Source organism: Nicotiana tomentosiformis, chromosome 3 (genome assembly GCF_000390325.3).
Source record: "Nicotiana tomentosiformis chromosome 3, ASM39032v3, whole genome shotgun sequence".
Taxonomy (NCBI): Eukaryota; Viridiplantae; Streptophyta; class Magnoliopsida; order Solanales; family Solanaceae; genus Nicotiana; species Nicotiana tomentosiformis.
This window is the reverse complement of record NC_090814.1, coordinates 117,324,898-117,349,821: the sequence shown is the minus strand read 5'-3', so window position 1 is coordinate 117,349,821 and position 24,924 is coordinate 117,324,898. Positions and strand designations below refer to the sequence as shown.

General features: G+C 35.5%; 1 protein-coding gene and 1 long non-coding RNA gene across 2 annotated transcripts; one reads left to right on the top strand and one right to left on the bottom strand.

The window, feature by feature from the left end:
* The first annotated feature begins 12,691 nt into the window (after positions 1–12,691).
* LOC104115638 (uncharacterized) lies at positions 12,692–24,852 on the top strand. The gene is made up of 16 exons (XM_009626316.4): positions 12,692–12,983; positions 13,762–14,183; positions 14,280–14,365; positions 16,122–16,276; positions 16,531–16,595; positions 16,744–16,938; positions 17,082–17,136; positions 18,778–18,993; positions 19,264–19,376; positions 19,640–19,829; positions 19,996–20,055; positions 20,137–20,391; positions 21,103–21,361; positions 21,437–21,642; positions 22,087–22,137; positions 24,041–24,852. Exons 2-16 carry the CDS (start codon positions 13,921–13,923, stop codon positions 24,329–24,331), a joined length of 2,460 nt encoding a protein of 819 aa, XP_009624611.1. The 5' UTR covers positions 12,692–12,983; positions 13,762–13,920; the 3' UTR covers positions 24,332–24,852.
* Positions 23,124–23,356, bottom strand: LOC108948370 (uncharacterized). The gene is made up of 2 exons (XR_001973088.3): positions 23,239–23,356; positions 23,124–23,206 (listed from the first exon to the last, which is right to left on the bottom strand). It is a non-coding gene; the product is annotated as an uncharacterized lncRNA (long non-coding RNA).
* Positions 24,853–24,924: the final 72 nt, after the last annotated feature.

Below are 24,924 nucleotides of genomic sequence, written 5' to 3'. Positions count from 1 at the left end.
GGTAAACTATATAAACTAAACATGAATTAGGGATTAAGTGATTTGATAATGGTCGGCATCATGAGAATTTTAGATTGCGCTTCGGCGATAATAGAATGGACGACAGAAGAATACCCTTTAAAGGTCATTCAGGAAGACGCTTCCCTAAAGTAAGCAAGGTGAGTAAAGTTAAGCTTAAGGGACTGTATGTGCTAGTTACACTAGGTGTTTCCCTCGTGAGTAAGAAAATTTGTTACCCTTGGTACATAAGGATTACCGCAAGGCGAATGAGGGATATCGATGATGTGAAAAGACGCCAAAGATGAAGAGGTAAAACATTTATACGTAGATTATCGTAACACTAAATGTTAGTACTCCCTTAAAGGGGAGAATATGGAGTGATGTGGTATTAAGTCAGAATTAAGGGGTTCTAGTAATTGTGGAATGGTAAAGGAAGAATACGATAAAAAAGGGACTAGATTGCACTTATTCAAAGCCTACAAATATGCTACGATTCCAGAACATTATGCAAACACGACGTCAAGGAAAGGAAGTAAGGGTCTCTGCCCAAGATATTATTGATAGATAAGGAATCAGTGCGAGACGTAAGTTAAGACAAAGGAAATAACCCAAGAAAGATTACGCGGAATATTGATATGAGAATGGGCCAACGAGTAGTCAGTAATTGATTCAGAAAGAACCTAGTTATGGCTAAACAAGAGGTTACAGATGAGTTAGCAGATCATGCAAGATAAACATAGTAAAATCCAATATGGTGAATTCAGTCTCACAGATACGACATCGTGACCATTAAGAAATATTCAGATAAGAGTTGGGGTAGTTAAAGGTTCCGTATGAATGTTATGGAAATAAAAGATAGTATCACTGGGAAGACAGTCAAAATATCAGTTCAGAACAACCCTACAAGCACAAGGGCGTGGAAGTAAGTAACTACGGATAATTATAGGCAAGGAAGGACATCAAAAGGTCCGTCGAGTATACAATGTAATAAGCCTACAGATTTACAAGAGTTAGAGGGTCCTCCCTAAGTACTACAATGAAAGACTAGCTAAGGGAATAAACAAGAAGGCTTCAACCTAAGCACAGTGACCTAAAGAGGAAATGGTCTTATAAAAACAGTCTCACTACAATATTGTATGCACTCCATAAGGAAATGGCACCTACCGTGGCTAATGAACGAAAAGTAATATCAAAAGTAATATTCGAAATCATATGAGTTACACGAAAATTTCGGCATGCGTGGGAACTAAGATAAGTTAAGTATGTACGCAACAAGGGGACAGAAAGACCAGGAAAAGTAATAGGCGCTTAAAGAAAGTTGAGAAAGAACAAAAGGAATTATTCGATCAATGATCCAGAGTTAGTTACGTTATGAACGCACTTAAGATTTCGGAGCATTATCCATGCGGTATATATGTTGATAATCATACAGCCGTAGAAGACTCTGGTATAAGTTAAAAGAAAGAATTGAGTTCAGGTCATAGACAAAGGATTGAATTGTTAAAAGATTGTATCATGGATATTCCATAGCGCCCATGAAAGGCTTAAGTAATAACTAATACCAGGAGCCACAGATTGTAAGATAGCTTAAGCCTACATAAAGGCTGGTCAGAAGAAAGAGCAAACTAAAGAGTTACATCAACTAAGTAAATCAGGAGTCGGATTATTGGACCCAAAAAATTTTAGACATCGTGATTGAGAAAAATTACAGAATTACTCTTAATATTAGAGGTACAAGAGAGATAGTACAACAACCATATTTTATGACGGCTCTATGATAAAGCTAGTTAGAAGAATACCCGCCTCGTAAGAAGTCAGTATGAAGCTCCCACAGGAGGTGCAAGTATTATAATAGATCTTCAAGTTGTAGATGTGAATCATACCTATGTGGAAGATAACGACCTGACTTGTCGTTTTAAGAATTAACACCCCGTTCAGTAGATTAAGGTCTCGAGCAGCTTCGTGATATGTATTAAGACCCGCGGGTGTGGTCGAGTTTGATTTTTACGGAAGATTCGAAATTAATTAAAAGAAACAATCCTTAATTAGAAGCTTAAATGGAAAGAGTTGACCAGAGAGTTGACTTTTGAGCAAACGACTCTAGAATGGAATTTTGATGGTGTCAATAGCTCCGTATGGTGATTTTGGACTTAGGAGCGTGTCCGAAAACTCATTTGGAGGTCCGTAATGGAATTAGGCTTAAAATGCCGAAAGTTGAATTTTTAGAAAGTTTGACCGGGGTTGACTTTTTGATATCAGGTCCGAAATCCGATTCTGGAAATTTAAATAGTTTCGTTATATCAATTATGACTTGTGTGCAAAATTTGAAGTCATTCTGAATTGATTTGATGTGTTTCGGCACAAGATATAGAATTTGAAAGTTCAAAATTCATAGATTTTGATTTGAGGTCTGATTCATCGTTTTGATGTTATTTGATGTGATTTAAGAATTTGACTAAATTCGTATGATGTTTTAGGACTTGATGGTATATTTAGTTGAGGTCCCGAGGGGCCTCGGGGGAGTTCAAATGCCTAACGGATCGAATTTGGATTTGGAGGAAGAACTGAAGCAGCTGGGCATCTAGTATGATCGCACCTGCGTGAAAAAGGGTCGCAGGTGCGAGCTCGTGGATGCGAGGAATTAGTCGCGGAAGCGAAACATGCATGGGCTGGCCAGGCATCGCGGGTGCAAAAAATTTTGCCGCGGGTGCGAAGCCGCAGATGCAAAGTATTTTACCCCGGGTGCTAAGTCGCATGTGCGAAGAATTTTATCGCGGGTGCGAAGAATTTTACCGTGGGTGCGAAAACCCCTAGGCAATACAAAAACATAGGGATTTCGAGCTTTTGTCATTTTTGGGCATTTCAAGCTCGGGTTAGGCGATTTTTGAGCAAGGTTTTCACGGGAAAACTTAAGGTAGGTCCCTTGTGATCATTTCTACTTCATAATATTGAATTATCATGGAATAATACGATTATATTACATGTGTTTGAGGTGTAAATCGGGGGTTTGAACTTAGGGATTTGAAAACGAAAATTTAAGATTTGGAGGTCGCGTTGTTATTGGAATTCGATAAAATTGGTATGGTTGAACTCGTATCGAAATGAGTGTTCGAATTTCGTGAAAATTTTGTCGGGTTCCGTGGGACGGGCCCCGCTTTGACTTTTGTTGACTTTTTTGGAATAAATTCTTAAGTCGACGTATTATTATCCGGAATTATTTTCGATGAATTTTAATAAAGTTATACAATTAATTTGGTTAGATTTGAGTGGTCCGGAGGTCAATTCAAGCAAGAAGACGATTTTGGAATATCGGCATAACTTCAAAAAGGTAAGTGTCTTGCTTAACCTCGAGTGGGGGAATTATCCCTTAGGCATCGAGTCTTATGTGCCATTTGTGAAATATGAAAAGCCGTGTACGCGAGGTGACGGGTACGTACTCGGGCTTATATGTACAAATTTTTATTGGATTAAAGTCTTAGGCATTATTGTGTAGTAAATTGGGTAATCGTGGATAATTATTAAATCATCTGTTTGGCATGCCTAAATCGTTGTTGTTGAATTTGTTTTTCTATGACAATTTGATGAAATTATTACTTGTATATTTATGTGAATTCCGTGAGTTTGATGGTTAATATTTCTTGGAATTTAATTTCATTATGAATTTTTCTTCTGTAAATAATTAATTAAGCAAGGTTAAGAATAAGTGTTAATATAATTATCTAAATTTGTATTAATGAAGGCTTTGATTTATAATGAGTAATTTCTATCTCTATTGATTATTTTTGGGTGTTATATACATTGTGTGGAGCCTTGGGCTATTTGTTGTAAAATTAATTGATTTTTTTATATCTATGAAATTTGGTTGTGGCCATTGGAAAAATTGTGATATGAATTGATTTTATTATATTACCGTGATAATTTCCCGCGTAAATTATTGTGTTGTGTGAGTTATTATTTTTGGGAGATAAGGGTGGAATTTCACCGTTGATATTATGTGGGTATAAGGGTGACATTTTATTGTAGTTGTGTTTGTTGGAATACTGTCTGGGCGGAGCTATAAGGGCGGCTATAGGAGCGATAATGGTGGCTATAGGAGCGATAAAGGTGGCTATTGATATTGTCAGAATGGAGGGATAAGGGTGGCTATAGGAGAGATAAGGGTGGCTATTGTCAGGGATGATATGTGATGATGTAGGGTTGTGGTGTTGATGATTTTTATGTGATGTTGTGATTTTCTTATGTTTATTTTTATACCTTGTGCAATTTGTCTTGTTGTTGGTAAATTGATAACAATCTGATTTATGTTGAAACTGAGAGCCTGTGGTTATTGCTAGGCAGATTACAAAATAAAATGTGGCATGAGGTGCTGTGATGGAATGATAATGATATTTGGCACGTGAATTATCTGTGCAGTTATGATATGAAATGAGGGCACGAGGTGCCGGAGAAATATGATGATTTAATTATGGGTACGAGGTGATGTTGAAATATGAAAATGGGCTGGGACCCGTATTTTTATGATTTTGAAACGAGGTGTCACATGGTGACTCTTTAATCGAAAGAATTATATTCAAAATATTTATTTGAAATAATTTTTATTTAAGAAGAATTATATGAAAGAATTGTATTTGAAAGATATTTATTCGACGAAATTATATTAGAAAAAGAGTTTTATTCGTAAGAATTATATGTGAAAGATATTTAATTGAAGAACTTGATTTAAATGGGTGTAATTGTATTTATTAATTGTTGAGCGATATTAAATGGTAATTTTATTGTCTTACTGTGCATATCATTGGTTGTTTTAAGTTGCCTTGATGTTATTTATTTCTTATTATTTTGTATATTATATTGCACGTGTTATTAGACTAGTGAGTGTCTTGACTGTACCTCGTCTCTACTTCATTGAGGTTAGTCTTGATACTTACTGGGTACCGACCGTGGTGTACTCATACTACACTTCTGTACATTTTTGTGCAGAGCCAAGTATTGGAGATATCGGAATTGAGCAGAGTTAAAGCGGGATCGTAAGGATTCAAGGTAGAGCTGCTTGGTCGTCGCAGCCCCTTGGGGTCTTTTCATTTCATTGTACTGTTAATTTGTAATCAAACAGTATTGCATATTCGGTCATCATGATCATTCCATATATTCAGTTAGAGTTCGTGACTCAGTACTACCAGTCTTGGGAGGTTGTATTTTTTTTATATTTGTTCCGCTATTAGTTTTGATTACTTAAAAAAAAATGGCTTCAAAAACGTAACTGAAATCGGCTTACCTAGCCTTAGAGACTAGGTGCCATCACGATACCTGTGGTGAGATTTTTGGGTCGTGACAGGTCATGAGAGAGATAGAAGACGTGATGTGAGATTTTAAGGTAAGTAAGGTTAAGGTGAATAACGTACGAGATACTCAGGTGCAGAAGGTTATGAATAATCTATACTTCAGATAGAGGGCTAGAAGCGCTGGGATTTAATATCCAGGAATGATAGCGGCATCGTTAGTGGCATATCTTCCAGCCTATGGTTTCTACGTATCGAGAGGTCTAGTTAAGAGAGTAAATAAAAGTTAGAAACTATGTGATATCTCGCTTGATGTTCCAGAATGACATAAGGAAATTTATGGTGCAAGCAAGTTGAAGGAAGGTTGCGAGCAGTATAAATAGATACGTATAGGTTGCAAGCTAAAGTATAGTAAAGCGACAAGGATTTATGACATGAATAAGGATAAGAAGGGGCGAGTGAGAAGGTGACGAGAATGGATAAGTCCTCAGGATTAAGCCCATGAAAACAAAAGAGTTGATGATTTCTCTAAGTTATAGAAATTCAGTATAGCCTGAATGAACTCAAAGGAGTCTACGACTAATAATATCTAGAAAAAAATGGAATGTTGCCCTGGTAGTGGAGTGAGGGTGTGATTGTGATAGATAAAGGATGACGTTTGGGCCTTCGACTGAGTAATGATTTGAAGAGGATTTCATCGATTGTATGGAATTAAAAATGTAGGGTGAATCTCATTGGGATGCTATAAAATACGATTATTGAAGTACAGTATCTCCCCTAAGTGGATCAGGAAAATCACTTCAAATATTCCTCGATACAGCACAAGCCCGAGTGGCAATGTATTACGTAAGAAGTTTCAAGTTATCAATGGAAGATTGTAGATCAACATTGAGGTAAATCGACAATGAATGGATAAAAGATACAAAGTACGAGATGAGATTAGACCATCATTCTCAAGATGAACAATAATGAAGAAGCATTAAAAGACTTAGCTTTATGCATATAGGATAAGCAACAAGAGTAACTTGGAGTTTGGTCGCAGACCTGAGTAACAATAAATCGAAGTAAGAGTTATGGTATAGTATGGCCTACTTAGATGTAGTAAAGCTAATTACGCCCAGAGGGACATCTTGACATAATTTTGTATATATTCACAAAGTGAGGCCTAGAGATTGGCTAAGAGCTGGAGGAAAGGGGGGAGAAGCGTCGCATAGGCGCACATACAAAATTAGAGTCGTTCAAGCTGCATGATAGAAGGTAGAAACAATTATGAGATTAGAAAGATTCCGACTACAAGTCATGGTGTAAGAAAGAGGCTTAAAGGGGGGAATGCCCTGGCCTTCGAATTTATTCAAAGAATAGTTGTCTAAATGGAAAGGAGAATATTGAAGTATTCGCAAGAGCTATGGGTTATGAAAATAATAAGTGCATCAGTCAATATTCGAGGACAAATGTTCCAAAAGGGGGAATGATATTGCACCCCATATTTTTGTACGTGAAAGTGCGCTATGAATAAATTAATGGAAGCTCGGAAATGAGATGTTACATCCCGCATTTTCGTACGATAAAGTTTCGTCGTAAGTTAATCGACGTAAGTTCGGGAGTAAGATTATTGTAAGATTATAAGTATTATGCTATTTCAAACAAGTGATGAGTAAATTCGTGAAGGTGAGAGGATAAGCAAATCGAAGAAAATGAATTTCATCGAAATTTGACATTTTGGGGTAAAATACAGTCTAAGCTATAATACCCCATATTTATGGACTAGTGTCATACAAGGTACCACATGATCATGATAGTAAAGTGTATAAAGTGTATTATAAGTGAGTAGCATTTTATGATAATTCTTAATTATGTGAATAATTGATTAATTATTAGACTAGTGGGGATTAATGAATTGATTAAGGAATTAAGTGGATGACTTTTGAATAAGTCTTATAACCACTTACGTGACAGCCATATAAGAGCCACTAGGTGACTCTTAATTAAATATGCAAGATGGCAAAAATTTAATGAGTTAGGCTCTTCATCTCATTTGGTTAAAGAAAGTTATCAAGAAATGCCAAGAGATGTTACAGCCTAATCATTCCTTGCTTGAAGTAAGCAAATATTCCATTTTAATTTCACAATATTATAATCAAATTCAAAGAAAAGATTCAGCAACTTATTCAAAATATTGTTAACGTGATTTTGCTACAAAATTATACAAGACTACGTAATGTTATAGCAATGGGATTTCGCGATTTTAAGGGAGTACGGTGCAACCTTTCTCAAGAATATCATATGGATTTTCCCCTACTTCGATCCGCCGTTACGTGAGTTGTCACAAAAGATGTGTGTTGGAAGGATTGTCAAGAGAATCGGCTCAGGTATGTTAAGGCTATCCCTTATTTCTTTTGGCATGATCTATACGACACGAACGAAATGAGCAAATGCACAACTTGCATAAATGACTCTATTCATAGAAATATTAGAGGTATCTATATTCTTGATTTCCCACGTGAATTATTATTATATCTTCTGTTCATGGGTCTCAGAAAAATATGTATTTGATGAAATTTATCCGACATGCATATTATTTTTATGACATTCCGAGAAAATCTTATTAACGTATTTCTTATGCATTTCATGCATTTATTCATGTACATTGACCCATGACCAGATGACGTTATACACGTGCACACACACACACACACACACACACACACACACACACACACACACACACACATATATATATATATATATATATATGTATGTATATAGGATATGAGAAAAGGTTACGGCGTTATATACGCACCACCACCTAATTAGCTGGTATACGTTGATGATTTGTCCATAATGGCCGAAATGATATGATAGGATACCCTCAGAGGCTTGATGATGTTATGAACGTATATACCTATGCATGGTATGACATTTATACGCATATGCATGACATTATAGAAAAATGAAATGATTCACAGAGCTATGCAGACGTACATGTCGAGTCTTTTACTCAATGTTTCTCTCATGTCTATTATTTATTGATTTTCATTCCTTGCATACTCAGTACATTATTTGTATTGACGTCCCTTTTGCTTGGGGACGCTGCGTTTCATGCCCGCATGTCCCGATAGACAGGTCGAGAGTCCTCCAAGTAGGCTATCAGCTCAGCGGAAGGTGTTAGTGCGCTCTATTTACTCCGAAGTTGCTTGTTTGGTCAGTATAATTTAGACATATATTGTTTGGTATGGCGGGGCTCTGTCCTGACTTTTATGACAATTATGAATTCTTAGAGGCTTGTAGACAGATGTCATGTATGTAAAAGATTATATGGCCTTGTCGGCCTATGTTCAGTGTACGAGTGGTTATTTTGGTCTTATAGGACCGTATGTCTTATGTATAAGTTAGTATTACATGTTGTATTCTACTTATCTCACGGCAGCCTTTCCGGCTCAGTAATCTATGATAGTATAATATAAAAAGACACGTTATGTTGGTACTCGATTGAGTAAGGTATCGGGTGCCCGTCGCGGCACATCAGTTTAGGTCATGACATTAGTTTAGCAAAATGATTTATTGAGCGCCTCAACTTAATAGCTAAACTATTGCTTATGTGAACAAAAGTTATCTATATCAGTTTGATATACGTTATATACGAAAGTATATTACATTCTCTCCTCGCAAGTGGTTCAGGGTCGGGAACCAAATAATTTTATCTTATTATTATTGATGTGCGGTATATATTTTGATCAACACTATAACGCACAAAGGTGGGGAAGCAAGTTAGTTTTTCTAACATGATGGGGAGACATGATAAACAATTGAGAAAAAGTTACGGAATGAATTATTATTTGTACATCTAGATCATCGAATAAGATAATATGAACTTGAAGTTCATAAAAAGATAATTCATTTACAATATATTGCAAAGCATGCCAGGCGCATTTGCTGATCCAAATAAAGTAACTATATTCTCACTGCAAATGCTCATATTAGAATAAGTCATGGAAAGACAAAGTCTATGGTACGCTTAAAGCGTATGGACAAACTGGTTTCAAATAAAATTATTGATAAAGAAATGATCAAAATGATCATAATAAGGAGGTAAGTGATCTAGAAGATCACATGACATAATACTTCAGAAAATTTCAGGAGAGGTTCAGGTACCTGAAAATATGAATGAAGAGATTTCTATGTTATGTATTTATAAAAAAATATTGGAATCAATATAAAATGTTCGCCGGCGACATTTATGATAGTGCTAAGTATAGATGATGATCTTAAGTCTGTCGAATACAAACACAAAAATATTGGCCAAATAGAAGAGACAAGATTCGAATAGAATTGGTTTCATATGAAAGACATGTAGTTCAAATACTCGAAAGTATAAAGTCAATAGTGTGTGCAATCACTTTCATGTATCTTATATGTTTGACATGACATGAAAACTTGATGTAAATCTAAAGTCTATTTATATGGCTTATTTGACTATACTTATATGATAATCCATGGACAATTTAAAATGCTAATAACATATACAATTTTGGAGAATTTTTTGGTCCTGATCAATTACCACATCCTAAGTGTAATTTGTGCACATATGTAGCTTGTTATAACTATAAGCATGATAATGTGATATCGAGAATTTTTACCTCCATGGAGATATTGAAAATGTCATTCAACGACATTTTACAAAGACATTACATATCAATCAAGAATGATGATTTCAAGGTGCAACATATTCATTCAAGTTAATATGATAGATTTGTTTATCAAATCTCTACCAACGATCTTTTGAAGATGGTGCACAAGATTGGAATGCAAAGGCTCAAAGATGCGAATTAATTGTCTCGTCAGGGGGAATTAATATGCGTTGTACTCTTTTTTCCTTACAAGATTTTTGTCCCACTGGGTTTTCCTTGCAAGGTTTTTAACGAAGCAACCAAAAGGTGTATTGTTAGATATGTGTACTATTTTTCCTTCACTAGAATTTTTCTCACTGGGTTTTATTTTAGTTAAGATTTTAATGAGACACATTATCTGTTGAATAGATATTCAAGGGGGAGTGTTATAAATAGAATTGTATTTAAGGTGAATGTCTATATTTTAGAGAATTTTTAGGGTTAGTTACTTTGTGACTAAGTCACTTTTCCCCTTTAAAAAGAGGGTTCTATTCCATTATAATCCATCCCAAATCAATAAGAATTCTCTCATCTTCTTTGATTACAATATCTATATTTTAGAGAATTTTTAGGGTTAGTTACTTTGTGGCTAAGTCACTTTTTCCCTATATATAGAGGGTTTTATTCCATTGTAATTCATCCCAAATCAATAAAAAAATTCACTTTTTTTCGAAATCAATGTTTGGGCATAAAAATTCTAATTTTCACTTAAGATGAATTTTGAAATTTTTCGAAAATTTGAAAAGCTCCAAAAAGCTATTTTTCAAAATTTTCACTCAGATCACTCACAAAACTTTAAAAACAACCCAAAATTATATTCATATCCAAGCACAACTCTAAGTTTCAAATACCATTTTCACTTGAATTGTTTTTCACTTTTTTTTTTGAAATTTTATAATTTTTATGTCCAAACGCCCACTAAATATGAACATATTTTACCCTATACAATCATTCTAGATAATAAAATTAAAATAGAAAAAAAAACATCATAACAAAACGATATAAAAGGTCAAATTTGAAAAGGAAATAACAGACATAACACGGTAAGATTTATCTAAAAATATTAAATTCTCATTCACACGGGATAACCTAAGGAATTTGGGATTGTAAAATAGTTCATCGAAGTAGCATCAGAATACGATTTACTAATCAAAGCTTACACATTACATAAAATTTTGCATACACTTTTGCTGCGCAAGAGCCATTTTATTGCTGTCTTGAAAGTAAGATGCAGCTGGAAACTACTCATTTAAAAAAATTGTAACTAAACCTCCGTTTGTTATGAGTATCATATCATACAATACAACATTAAAAGTTGAAAATGGAACATATGAGAGTACGAGATGAACAATCTAAGAAAAATAGTTCTGTAAAAAAAATCAATGCTTGGTGATTGAATACATTTTTTTTTGGACGGTAATGTAAAACTACCAGAAAATACAAACTATTAAATGGTCTAGCTATATGTCCTTGTGGATCAAAATCACATACACTTTATATCATTCGAACGTGGATAAGTAAAACTAATATTTTACACTATCAAATGAATGGTTTTTTAAATAATCATATGATGTATGTTTGCGACTTCAACTCTTCAACTCGGTTGAAAAGTGAAAGGAAGAAAGAATTCAAAACACATTTACATGATTTTATTCATACTCGTTTACTTATTCGTTTAAAAACATTTCATTAATCATATGAAAAATCTCATTCGAATTAAGTATATTCATCTTATAAATCTGTTAACACGTAAAGTCTATATTTATTTTCATGTGCGATTACAATTTTATTTAATTAATTATAAATATTGAAATCAAGTGACCTCTTTCCTCATCTAATCTAATGACTTGAGAGGTGTTCTGACGTATTATTTAATTCCAAATTTCATTATTAGTTTTGCTTTATTTAAAACAAATATTTACCGACATCGTGATAGTTATAACATAGTATAATGGTTTGTGTGAATTTGTCATGAACAAACTAAGAGCCTGTTTGGACATAAAAAATCTTTCTCTTTTTTTTTTTTCAAAAAAATTTTACTTTTTTTCGAAATCAGCGTTTGTTCATGAAATTTTTAATTTTCACTTAAAAATGCATTTTGGAAATTTTCGAAAATTTAAAAAACTCCAAAAAGCTGTTTTCAAAATTTTCACTCAAATCACTCACAAAACTTCAAAAACAACCCAAAATTATATTCATGTCCAAACACAACTCTAAATTTCAAATATTATTTTCACTTGAATTTTTTTTCTCCCTATTTTAAAATTTTACAATTTTTATGTCCAAATGCCCACTAATTATCAACCTGTTGCTACATTCTTCATTTATACTAGCAATAATTTAAGTTCATAATGGGAGAGTACATAAAAATGTTCATTAGAATCATGGCAAACAAAAGAATCATTACGAATAAATACGAATGTCTAGTCTTGACAAAAGACAAGAAACAAAGAGTTACTGTCTTTAATGAAGTGGTTTGATGGTAAATCTTAAATGCTTCATCCTGTTTTATTTAATCTAAGTAGTAAAGACATCGTTGATTGTGGGGTTTGAACACTGCAAATGAGGGTTCAGATGTTGCGCCGCTATGATATTTAACGCATTATTGAAAAGCTTTGAAATTACTATTTGGAACAAAAGAGCCTATTGATTAGGGTCATTTAACAGGGATAGAACTGTCATTTTAGAAAAGTTACAGGTGTCATTGGAAACTAGCTGTTTTTCAGGTTGGAGTCTAGGAAAAACGAGGTCTCTGTCCCCCTATTACGTTTCTCAGGTATTGATTTCCTCGTTCACATCTGTTCCTTAGTTCCACGCCCTCTGACTCCGATAGCCATCGCCGCCGTAAGTAACCACCGTCGCCGCCGCGTCCCAACGCGTTGTCGTTGCTAATCTCTGACAAAGTATAATTTTTCCAGCTCAAACACCGTTGACTTGCTAATTCCCCTTTGCTTGCTGAAGAAAGAGGAAATAGGAAACTGCATTTTAGGTGTTTTTTCCACGCCTATCAAAACCTTAATTCGATCAGTGCCTTCAGGTTGGTTTTTCTTGTTTTTTTTCATACGCATTGTTAAGTTACTCCGGACCTCTGCATTGAAAAGTTTTTATGCGGTAATTTTGATACGGTAAATTTTGATATGATTAACTCGGACATTTTCGATTTTGCTAATAGAACCTGCAAAATTGTGGGTCCCTATGAGTTGAATCGAGAGACATTCTGGTTTTTGCTAATGTTGTTGAATCTTTTTTTTTTGGGTGATTGATCAAAGTGATTTTTAGTTACTTGCTACGTAATTGCTATCTTACTCTCGTATGTCGTTCTTGTTTCTTGTACCAATAGAGAGACATTGCATCAGAATAAGATGAGGTTCAAAGGGGTTTTAGTGGGGTTTTGAGAAATTCTTTGTGCTGCATTAGGTTGTTATAGAAGTACATTTTCTGAGTGCATGATATATTTGCCCCTTTTGAATTTCTTCAACATAACATCTAGCAGTAAACATTTGATGTATGGTGGTAGTACACTTGAATTGAGTTTTATTATCCTGGGGTTGTACATGTGGATATCTATGCCCAGTAATGAATGTCTTTGTTTGATCCCTGGTGATCTCTAACCTATAATAACGTCCTGAAGGACCTAGACTATTATGAAATAGTTTTGTGAAGCTTTTAACATCTTGAACTCTTTATTCTCTGATGTCGGATATTATGAACTTGCTGCTAATCTTTCTGCCTGCTGTTTGCTTATCAAAACTTTTTCGCCAGTAGGTTTTATTGTTTGATGAAGGAGTTCTGAAACAAATCTTTATAATACACAGGGATTCCGTACTAAGGTCTTTATTCTTAGACAAGCTGGAGCAGAATAGTCGTTTTTGAGATCGCGACTCATTATAATCTTGTTTCTGAGAGGAAATATATTGGGCTAATACTTGGGTGGAGGGAATTGGAGGGATGCAAATTTTTAGAGACATCAATAGATGTCTGTTATATTACGGCGCTTTCGATGGATGATAGCTGGTCTAAATAAAGGAACACCAGGAACCCCTAAGAGGTTGCACAGTGCTGATGTGCGGCCTGTGCCTCTTTTACCACTGTCACAGCAGCAACAATTGCAACTGCTCAAGTCCTATTACGAGTCAAAGTCTGAGCACAGAAAGCCTAAACAACCAATGTTGGAGGCTGTGCATGAGATTTCCATCTACATTCACCGGTTTCACAATCTTGATTTGTTCCAGCAAGGGTATGTGGATATCATGTTCAATAGTTCTTTATCTTACTCCTTTGGTAATTTGACTATTGTTCTTCTGATGCCTTACAATTTTTGCCAAATATGTAGATGGTACCAGATTAAAATTACAATGAGATGGGAAGATGGTGACTATGGGTTATTAGGAACTCCATCTAGAGTCATCCAGTATGAAGGTAAATTCTAGCATATGACAAAATGGCCAAAGTATACAGCAGGCTACTATAAGCAGGAGACTTGCACCTATTGCAGTCAGTTACAGTGGGATATAGAATTGAGAAAAATTTCAGTCTTTGAGGAAAAACTGGAGAAATCAATATGCTGAAATGCTTAATTTCTATGAGTCTGAGACTGATGTGGTAGTTTTATTGGCAAAGATAACTTTCTGATGTTATGTGCATTTGATTGTAATTTTCTTGCTTCCTTGCTGAGAATTTGTAATTTTACAAGTAGAGAGCAGTTTTGGTCATCACATTATTTCAGCGGATATAATATGAAAAGAAAAACTAATTAATAGGAAGGTAGATGTCATAGATTCTCTAGTGCACTGGTTTTTCATAATTGAATATGCTATAATTTTTTCGATAACGGTGGTTCTGGGCCAGCTTGCACGAACCTTGACTATTTCATCGGGTACCTACTACCTCACACCAGCAAAGGTACCGCGTAACTCTGCCCACATGGCTTAGACAGATAGGAAGAAATCACCATGTGTTTTTTGTCTTTGCTGGGATTTGAACCCTGGTCTCCAAGGCTTGCACTCACTTCATTGACCACTAAAATTGATCATAAATTGAATATGCTATATTGCAGTTCACCAAAATTAGATGAATTTTGCAGTTCACCAAAATTAGATGAATTTTGCAGTTCACCAAGATAATATACACAAGTCCTTTCTCCTTTTTGGAACCCTGTTCCCCTTTCAGTAGTTCATGACATTGATATCCGTCTTGGTTATGATTTATCTATCCTTTTTAATTTCATAAAAAATGATTTATTCTTTTTAAGCATGTGCGCCTCGGGTGCCAAAGGCATGAAAGGAATACTTGCTCTATCTTTAGAAAGTATGCTTACACTTGTGGTTAGTCTAACCTTTGGCCCTTTACAAGGTTCTACTTTCTAGAGACAACAATTAGTGAATGCTGTTAAATTACTCTCCTAGATCTAGTTTCTCTTTCTTGGACTCTTATATATGTTTCTCGGTTCTATTGGCATTGATATTTATTCTGAAAATTTGATGGCTACTATTATTTTCACACTGCAATTAAGTATCCTAGAATCTGCGCAACCTTAAGCCAATCACTGCACTGCTTAATCAGTTCCTGTTGTCTGGACTAGTACAAATTCTCTTCAGTTTTGACCAGGGTTAGTGGCCAGAATGTGACCTTTGGCGGTATCTCATGTATATGCTCATGGTTGATTGATAGTTTGAAAAAATTCACCACTGTTTTTGCACTTGTCTTTTTTAATTCATTTCCTCTTGCTGTTTTTTCCAGAAACACGTAAAGTAAATACTTAATGGACCTAATTTTGTCTTCAACTTCTTTGGGAACTAGGTTTGCTAATATCTTAAGCAGAAAGGAAACAGTCAGATGAGCTCTCTGAAAAGAGATCTTAATTTGAAAAGGGACGAATATGAGTTAGAATAAACTAGGTTATGTTATCCTTCCTTTTTTGTCTTTCTTTTCCCCCTTTCTTTTTGATGGGTAATAAACTAGGTTTCTGTTTTGACTGGGTAGGGCCTTTTAATGTAATTGAGGATAGTTTGTCCTCATTTATAGTTAATTCTTGGGTTAAAAAGAGGAAAGCAAGAAAAGTATATGTTCGCAAATGCCTCTGCATGGGCACACACATAGAAAGCATACCATTGATATAGCTTTGCAGTATGGGTGAACTTGGGTTTGATGAGTAATACCTTTCTTTGGGTTGCAGCCCCTGATTTGGGTTCCGAAGATGTATATGGAGTATGGAGAATTGATGATACAGATCATAGTTTCTCCACACAGCCTTTCCGTATCAAGTATGCAAGGCAGGATATTCTTCTCTCCATGATGGTCTCATTCAACTTATCTCTGAGCAAACATGAGGTGATTTCTCTTGGCCTTAGCCCCCTTACATAATTTCTCCCCTCCCCCTTCTCCCCCACGTGCACACATCAAAGGTATATTGATGTGGGCTTTGTTCTTGTGCCCAATAGTGAAGCAACAAGGTGAGTTGGTTCAATTGAAGTATGTGTACACATTGTTCAAACATTTTGGGCATATAGGTTCTCCAGAGATCCATTATATCTTTCGTATTCTTTAATAATCTTATCAACTAATATGTGCTTTGAAACTAGCAGGGTCCACCGGCATCTGCTGTTATTCTGAAATTTGAGCTTTTCTATGCTCCTATATTGGAGAACGGGTTAGTTGTTCTTTTTGAATTGTGTTTTTCTGCAGATGCATCAAGAAAATTATTGACAAACAATTATTAATTCTAGTATTCTCTAATAAAAATAAAATGTGAATATACTTTGAGTTCCTGTGAAGTACTTGTATAATTTTCTCTGCAGGATTAGTCTGCAGTCTTCCTTGGATGCTTGTCCTGCTGCAGTCCATGAATTTCGTCTTCCATCCAAAGCTCTTCTAGGGTTGCACTCTTATTGTCCTGTACATTTTGATGCTTTTCATGCAGTACTAGTCGATGTGAGCGTCCACATCAGCCTTTTAAAAGGTGGTGTTTACACCTCCTCACAGAAGGTACCAAGGTTTGTCAAAGATTCCAATCCTTTACTGTTAAAATGAGGATGTAAATGAGCTTATATCCGTTTCATGTGGTTGCTATTTATTTGTGTGCCACATTTTATTTTTAGAAGATGGTAGATAACTAAATTTTACCGGACCTTTTCAGCGAGTCTCGTGTGGACGAAGATAGCAATACTGAAGATTATGATCAGGCTAAACAAGTACGTGCTCTTCCTGACTTTCGATTTTTGAGCTCAGACTCCTACACCTGGCTTTTATAATGGATTATGTATAACTTTTAAGGAAAGGCCGACATACCAATTTATAGGTGAAAATGTGAAGGAGGAATGGAGGATGCTATTTAATAGACTTCCTTGGTTTTGTGATCATGGATCATTTAAGCGTCAAGGATCATTATTTATTAGTTTTTTCAAGCACATGACATTCTCGTGCTTACGCTTCAATTGTTCTGCTTTACATTTGGATTTTATTAATAATTCACCATGATAGTCAGATGGAAGATATTCACTGGTTCCTTGAATTCTCTGTTGTTTCTGCTGCTTGCTTTTCAATGAATTTTAGTAAGTAAACACAGCCTTAGTGATGGCACATTCGGCCTATTAATATGTTTCAAGATAAAATCGAACTATAGGAACTTGATGATGCAGAGAACTCTGTAGGGAAAAGAATTAGTCGAGAGAATTTCACATATAAATTAAGTTTAGCATCTTAGTTAAATTCGAAGGTAGTACGAGTTTTTGACATCACGTAAGAGTCTTTCTGCTGCACATTGCTAAAGAACTCGATAACAGCATAAGATTCTTTCAGCTGCACTTACTAAGAACTTTGAAAGAGATTGCAAGGATTAATTTGGAGAGTTTTTTCCCAAGAGATTCTGTGAGGTTAACTGGTTTTAGTCAGGGAGCTGAACTGTTAGGGCATGTAAGGCTGATATCATTCAGGAACTTAGAGAGCTTTGTTAGTTTAGTGCAAATATTTTAGCTAGCAAATAAATACATATGTGTTTAAGGCTATGATGTTGCTATGTTTACCTTAAAAAATTCCATTCATTCTGGATTTCCTACATAGCTGGAGAAGAGATGGTCTGAATAGGAAGACACACAAGCTATGGAACACTATTCATTTAGTGGACAATTTGGAATGAAAGAAACAATAGAATTTTTGAAGGCAAACATAGTAACATACATAGCCTTAAACACAAATGTATTTCTGTGATAGCTTTTTGGTGTAACATGGCCTTTGTAAATGATGAAGTTTCCATGTTAGATATGATCGGGGCTTTGCAAACTTTGAAATTTCTTAACTGCTGTTATACCATTTATAAAATATCATTAGCTATCAGGAAAATAAATTAAATATATATATATATATATATATATATATATATATATATATATGTTCAAAGGGTACTAGAGCATGTTTGGATTAGAAAATTGTTTTGCTTTGTTTGTGGAAAAGAAATGTGTGGATTTTACTTTGAAAAAACTCCTCCAGTGACGGTCCAATAATTGCATTATTTTCTAAGTTTTGGTCTCATATTAATTATATAGATCAGATGTTAGACTTCATTAGTTCCCTGCTAAGCAGGGATGCTTTTGCTCAGTTGTACGTAACTTTTGTAATTCAGTACTCACTTGGTGCTGTCAAGTAATTAAAATTATCTTACCTTTCTCTCAAAATAAAATAAAAAAGGCTGATTTGTTTGTTTCCTAAGACAAAGAGGACGAATCCGTGACAGAATCACAAATCTTTTTTCGGGCATGTGTGACATATAAGATTCATTGGCCTTATAATATTTATTATGTGGTTTTCCAGCATTTCTTATCATATTCTTGGAACAGGAAATGCTTGTTAAAGCCTTTTCAGGTGCACGTGATATACTTTTCGAGGAGCTACAAAAAATTAGCAAGGCTATAAATCAATCTATTGATTTTACTGATTTTACTTCCAAGTTCGATGATGAACAAGGATCCAAATTTCCTCCAAGTGCAGACACAGACTTGATGAATGGTAAGGCTTCAGGAGAAGTGCCAAGCAAGATATCGAATGGCTTCAAGGTCTTATCCTGTTATCCTCATACTGCAGCAATTTATTCTGATTATGCTTACGTTAATATTGAACTTGGTGCGTCTTAATATTTAATTTCTCACTTTGACTGTCCTTACTATGAAGATTCAGTTGTACATATGTTTTAATAACTTTCCTTTTCACAAAAGTGCATTTATCTTTTGCGGATGTTCCTACGTAATAAGTAGATATTAACTTAGGACTGAGGGAGGACTGCCTTCTATACCTTGCTAATTCTTACTCTTTATGTTCTTAAGCAGAAACTAAACGATGGGGTTTTCCAGTCTCAATCTAAGGATGACTTAAGCCAGTTGTATCATTCCCTTGGCAACCAAGTACTTTACTTATGGAGTTTGTTTATGAGGTTCCACAGGTTTGTTTCCATTTACATTTACCTTGTACTCAGTGAGCTTATATTATATAGCCCCTCAGTCTTTGCGGATAAGTAATATTTAGTGAACTGAGAGAGAGACAAAAACCTCATTTTATGCCTTAGATACCAGTTAATGCATCATGCACCTCAATTTGTCTATCATGGACGAGATCACACTTAAAAAGTTTTTTATATCTAGGGTTCATCATCTATTGTTAGTGCTGTTTCTTGAGATCTTAAACTGGTTCTTTACTTCCCTTTAGGACTCATAAGACGTTGATTATGGACTTTCTGCGTGAGCAATGGGCTATTGATAGAAGATCTGAATGGTCAATATGGATGGTTCATTCTAAAGTTGAGATGCCTCACCAATACATAAGTAGTGACATTGATAGTTCTTCTTACCATGGTTCCAGTGGGAGAGCACCTGTTATGCGGAAGACAACTGAGGACGTAAGCATATCAATTCTTCTGATTTTCTATAATCGTTATCGTTTCTTCTCCTTGTTTTCCCTCAAATGCTATATATAGTGCAAAGAAGTCTGAGTTGTTAAGGATAAGAATATTCTATACTTTTCAATGTAGTATTTAACTTGAACTGTAATTGTGCTTTATGCAGCCTGCACAGATTGCAGCTATGCGAGCCGAGCTTCATAGAAGAAGTATTGCACAAATGAGGGTTAGTACAATCTAATATATTATGCTGGGTATGGTTCTCTTCACTGTGATGGGTTGATGGTTTAGCATTGGTTCATTGCAGATCAACAGTCGATCTATTCAAGACATGCATATATTTGGAGACCCATCGCGCATCCCAATTGTAATTGTAGAGCGTGTTGTTAATGCACCTTTGCGGTCAACAAGTGGAAATTCATACTTCAACCACCGGGAGCCAAAAAATGCAAAGAGCTTACTAGCTGATACAAATTCTAAAGGCACCAAAAAGATTCCTGGCGGAAGCCCTTGTCAAAATGGCCGTGTTTTGAAGATTGTGGTTTTTGTCCATGGATTCCAGGCATGTTAATCATCCTGAGCATTGAATATATTAATAATTATTGTTTGTTTTCTGCATGCGTCCATGTGATTCTCTTTCTATTGAAGGTTCTCTGTCAGAATGCACCTCTAGTTCCTGGTCTGAAAACATGGCATGCTTGGTTTTTCAACATCGTTTTTTTCATTCAGCACTATGTTTTTGATGAATTTTCATTCAACTCTATGTTACAATTCGATCATAGTATTGTTCATCAATTGCATTTTTGAAATAAGAAAAATGACGGTTGTTGAAATAACTCATTTAAGTTTGGAAGAAGCATCTGCAAACAAACTATTGAAGTGAATAAGAGCACCCTATTCCTTGTCAACCTGAAAATAGTTGTCTTTTGGAAATCCTGATGTTTATGCTCGAACCAAATGCCTGTAATTTAAATTGGATGGCTGATGTTCTTGAAATCTTCTTGTAACTAGATTCTCTCCTCATGAATGGCAATGCAAGAGGAAGGGTTGGCATGCTGAATAAACTCTACCAGATATACAAAGCATTCTGAGACTAAATCTTTATCTTTACTGTGCCATTTTTATGATACATGGATGAGGGACTTCAGGGTTTGCTAGGATCACATAAATGTATCTCATTTTGGTTTGACTGCAACTATGATCTGATAGGCTGCTTTTTCATTAACTATTTTGTCGATAATCCTTTCTAACTCTAAGAGACCATTTATTGCAGGGACATCATTTAGACTTGCGCCTTGTTCGGAACCAGTGGCTTTTAATAGATCCCAAGATAGAATTTCTTATGTCAGAAGTTAATGAAGAAAAAACGGCTGGAGACTTTAGAGAAATGGGCTTAAGGTTGGCACAAGAAGTAACTTCTTTCATAAAAAAAAAGATGGACAAAGCCTCAAGATCTGGAAATTTAAAGAGTATTAAGCTAAGCTTCGTTGGACATTCCATTGGGAACATCATATTAAGAACTGCTTTAACAGGTTAGTTCCCTGTAATCTCAGCAGTGTTCTTCAACTATCGCTCACCATTTCTTAGGTTTTGCGCTTCTTTTGCAGAGAGCATCATGGAACCATATCTCAGATTCCTTCACACATATGTTTCTGTATCTGGTCCACATCTAGGTTACCTGTACAGTTCAAATTCTTTGTTCAATTCTGGGTTGTGGCTCTTGAAGAAGCTCAAGGGCACACCGTGTATACATCAGCTGACATTCACAGATGATCCTGATCTCCGGAACACTTTCTTATACAAACTTTGCAAGGTACTACATGGTACAGTAGTAACTTATCAACAACAAAATAAAACAAACTATATGGTGTAATAGTACTAATTTTGGGTGAGGGTATTGGTGCAGCGGTCAAATTTACTGCTTCACCAATTCATTCCTTTTCTTTTGTTGGAACTCATGGCTAGGTTACGGATGGGAAGTAGATCAAGCACTCTTAGTCATGAATTTCAGATGGAATATCTGCTATCCTTTATTTTCATGACATGCTTGAGTGCAGTTGTGTTTTTTTATTCAATCAATTAACTCTCCTCCATCCCAAAGTTATTTTTGTTATTGGTTCTTGTAAATTCAGTACCTCGAAAAAAGATTTCAAATATTTCTGTCGGGCCTAATTTAATCTTGTTAATCTGTAAGAAAAGGCAGCGGTAGCTGTGTCTATTGACAAAGTACTGACACTCTTATTTGTGTCTTTTCCAGCAAAAAACCTTGGAGAATTTCAGTAATATTATTTTGTTATCTTCACCTCAGGTATTTAATCATCTTCTTTTTCTGGCTTATGTTTTCTACTTTCTGGCGATGGTTCCTTCTGATTATAGTAAATAAACTCAATATGAATTTTTTGATCTTGAGCATTTTATACTTGTGGACCAGAATATGATAGAACTGAAATTGGGTGTACTCATCTTGAGACAATTTGGTTTGAGAGATGACCTCTCTGTTTCCTTTTATTCGTAGATGATTTCTCTGTATCTTTTCTTCATTGTGAGAATTGATGTCCTTTACCAAAAAATTGTGAGAACTGATGTTCAGCAAGTCTGTCTGGGATGTTCAACTTGTTAAATGAATAGAAATGTGGCCCGCCCCCGACCATTACCCCCAAAAGAAGGAAAAAAGAAGAATATAAATCAGATGGTACACAAGTTAATGAAGGTATTTGATTTGCATCATATGAAGTGTCTGCAAAAGGAAAGGAATTATGCCAAGAAAGTTTTTAGCCAGATGTTGAACAATGGTTTTTAGGCTCAAAAGTAAGAGAAGTTGAAATGCATGTCGGCTATGATCAGTAGTAGAAACTTTCTAAAAGTCACTTGTCCGAGTCTTTTAAGCAACATATATAGTAAACTTAATTTTCTGTGTAAAATATTAGCCATTGGTTACTAGAGATAGAAAGTACCAATGATATTTTCTACAGATTCCATGGCCTTTATATTCGTAAGGCATTCTAGACTAAGTTTAACAAGCTTTCCTTCTGGTATTATATCCTAAATAAATTATATCACTAATTTTAATTGCTTGAACCAATAGTAAAGCACATGTTGCTCGTATGGCAGATTTTATGCAGAGAATAATTTTCTGAAGTATCATAATGCGCATTCGTTCTTTCTATAATATTAACCTGCAACTTTAAACACACAGCACAAAATCAATTGATTGGAGCATAAAGACCTTGAAGGGCATAAAACTATTAAATATTTGGGTGTATACATACTCAAATAGCTTCCGGAACTGCTTTATTTTATTTCGCTTTTTCGTATAGTGTGGATCAAGAATTGCTTGTAATTTGATTGGTAACCGAGTTTCAGTTGCCACCGCATACCTCACTGGCTCACTCCCCTCTCCACCGCATACCTCACTGGCTCACTCCCCTCTCCACCTCTGTATGGAAGCACCTCAACACCTTGACCCTCTCCACCTGCCTCATCATGGTGTCCACCTCCCATTCCAATTAGAGTTTGTGACTTCCATAAAGATAATATCTGTGTGGAAAAGGAAAATCACCCTTCTATGCTGTTTATCGTTACTTCTCAGATAGCTTTCTTTTCCAACACTTCTATGTCGGACGATCCGGAATGGATTGGTTAAATATTCCATTAGGGAGCCTGGTCTTGACTCTTCTATGTGGTATTATGGAAACTGCTTTTTCAATGATATCGAAGCATTTTTGCCTCATGGAGTGGTTTATGATATCAGGAATAGTGGTATATTCACATCTCATCAGGAGGACAGGCTAGTTGCAGTTTTAAACACCAATCTCGTTACTGCAACATTTTTCTTACCTAACTCTCACTGTTTCAACTGTACACCTTGTTTTAGTTAGGCTACCACTATGTATTCTGTTTTCACTGAGACTTGTACATTCTCATTCATTAGGAAAATGTTTTAAGTAACATGTATAGTTGTCATTTGTGCCATTATACGTAAAAAAATAAATAAATAAAACTAATTGAGAAAAGTAATGTCAAGTGAAAAGCAGTTTGGTGATTCTAAGAATTTTATGATCAGGTGTCCAGTTGGTCAATAGAACTGCTCAAATGAACTGTCTCAAAAGGGACATGCTGTTCTTTGAGATTATTATTATTATCTTTGCTGTCGTCCAGGTCTTTTTTCCCCCTTCAATCTCATTCCATGATTGCTGATTCTGTCTTTTCAGGATGGTTATGTTCCATACCATTCTGCAAGAATCGAAATGTGCCAAGCATCTTCAGGGGACAACTCTAAAAAGGGAAAAGTATTCCTGGAGATGCTGAATAATTGCTTGGACCAGATACGTGCTCCGTCATCCGAGCATCGAGTGTTCATGAGGTGTGACGTAAACTTTGACACAACATTGCAAGGAAGAAACTTGAATACTATAATTGGAAGGGCTGCTCATATAGAGTTCTTGGAGTCGGACACTTTTGCTAAGTTCATAATGTGGTCATTTCCGGAGTTGTTTACATGACTCTTTGCACGAGGTCACTTGTTTCATCACAACTGGACTCCATATCGTGGAGCCTGCCTACAGTGTTGAGCGAACCTCAATTTTTGTGTATAAGTGGCTATAGTTCTTGGATGTCAGGGCCCCGGTGCACTCCGTGACTATGTAGCTCCAGGAATATGCCTGCTGTGTTAAGTCATTTGCTGCAAGCTGATTTTGGTGAAGTTGCTCAGCCTAGATGTGTTATAACTCTATGGTCGAGCTACAATGACTGGAGTACCATATACTTGATAGCAAATGACGGAGAGGGTAACAACTAATATGCCCTTTGGTGGAGATGGTAACGTTGTCGGACTATGAACTCCTAGTCTGAATATGTTGTGCAATAGTAGAAATCAGGTTTAACGAAGACCAACATTAGTCGAGTTAGACAAGTTATTTTTAGTGTTATCGATGTTCCAGTAGAAATTATATTCTTATCGGGCACTCATGTAATAGAGAAGTGGAGTTACAGTGTACACATGGTGATAGCTGATTATGGCTTATTCTGGGGGTCTTTTCTTTTGTTTTGCAATTTGGGGTTGGGGTTGATCATTCGTTTGTTTTGGTTCTTTGTC

Excerpts from the sequence above, each read along its gene's own strand:
- LOC104115638 (XM_009626316.4), top strand. The coding sequence starts at position 13,921 with ATGTCTGTTATATTACGGCGCTTTCGATGGATGATAGCTGGTCTAAAT. Across the intron at positions 19,830-19,995 it reads TGCGGAAGACAACTGAGGAC|CCTGCACAGATTGCAGCTAT; the intron begins GTAAGCATATCA and ends TGCTTTATGCAG. Across the intron at positions 20,392-21,102 it reads TTTTTGTCCATGGATTCCAG|GGACATCATTTAGACTTGCG; the intron begins GCATGTTAATCA and ends CATTTATTGCAG.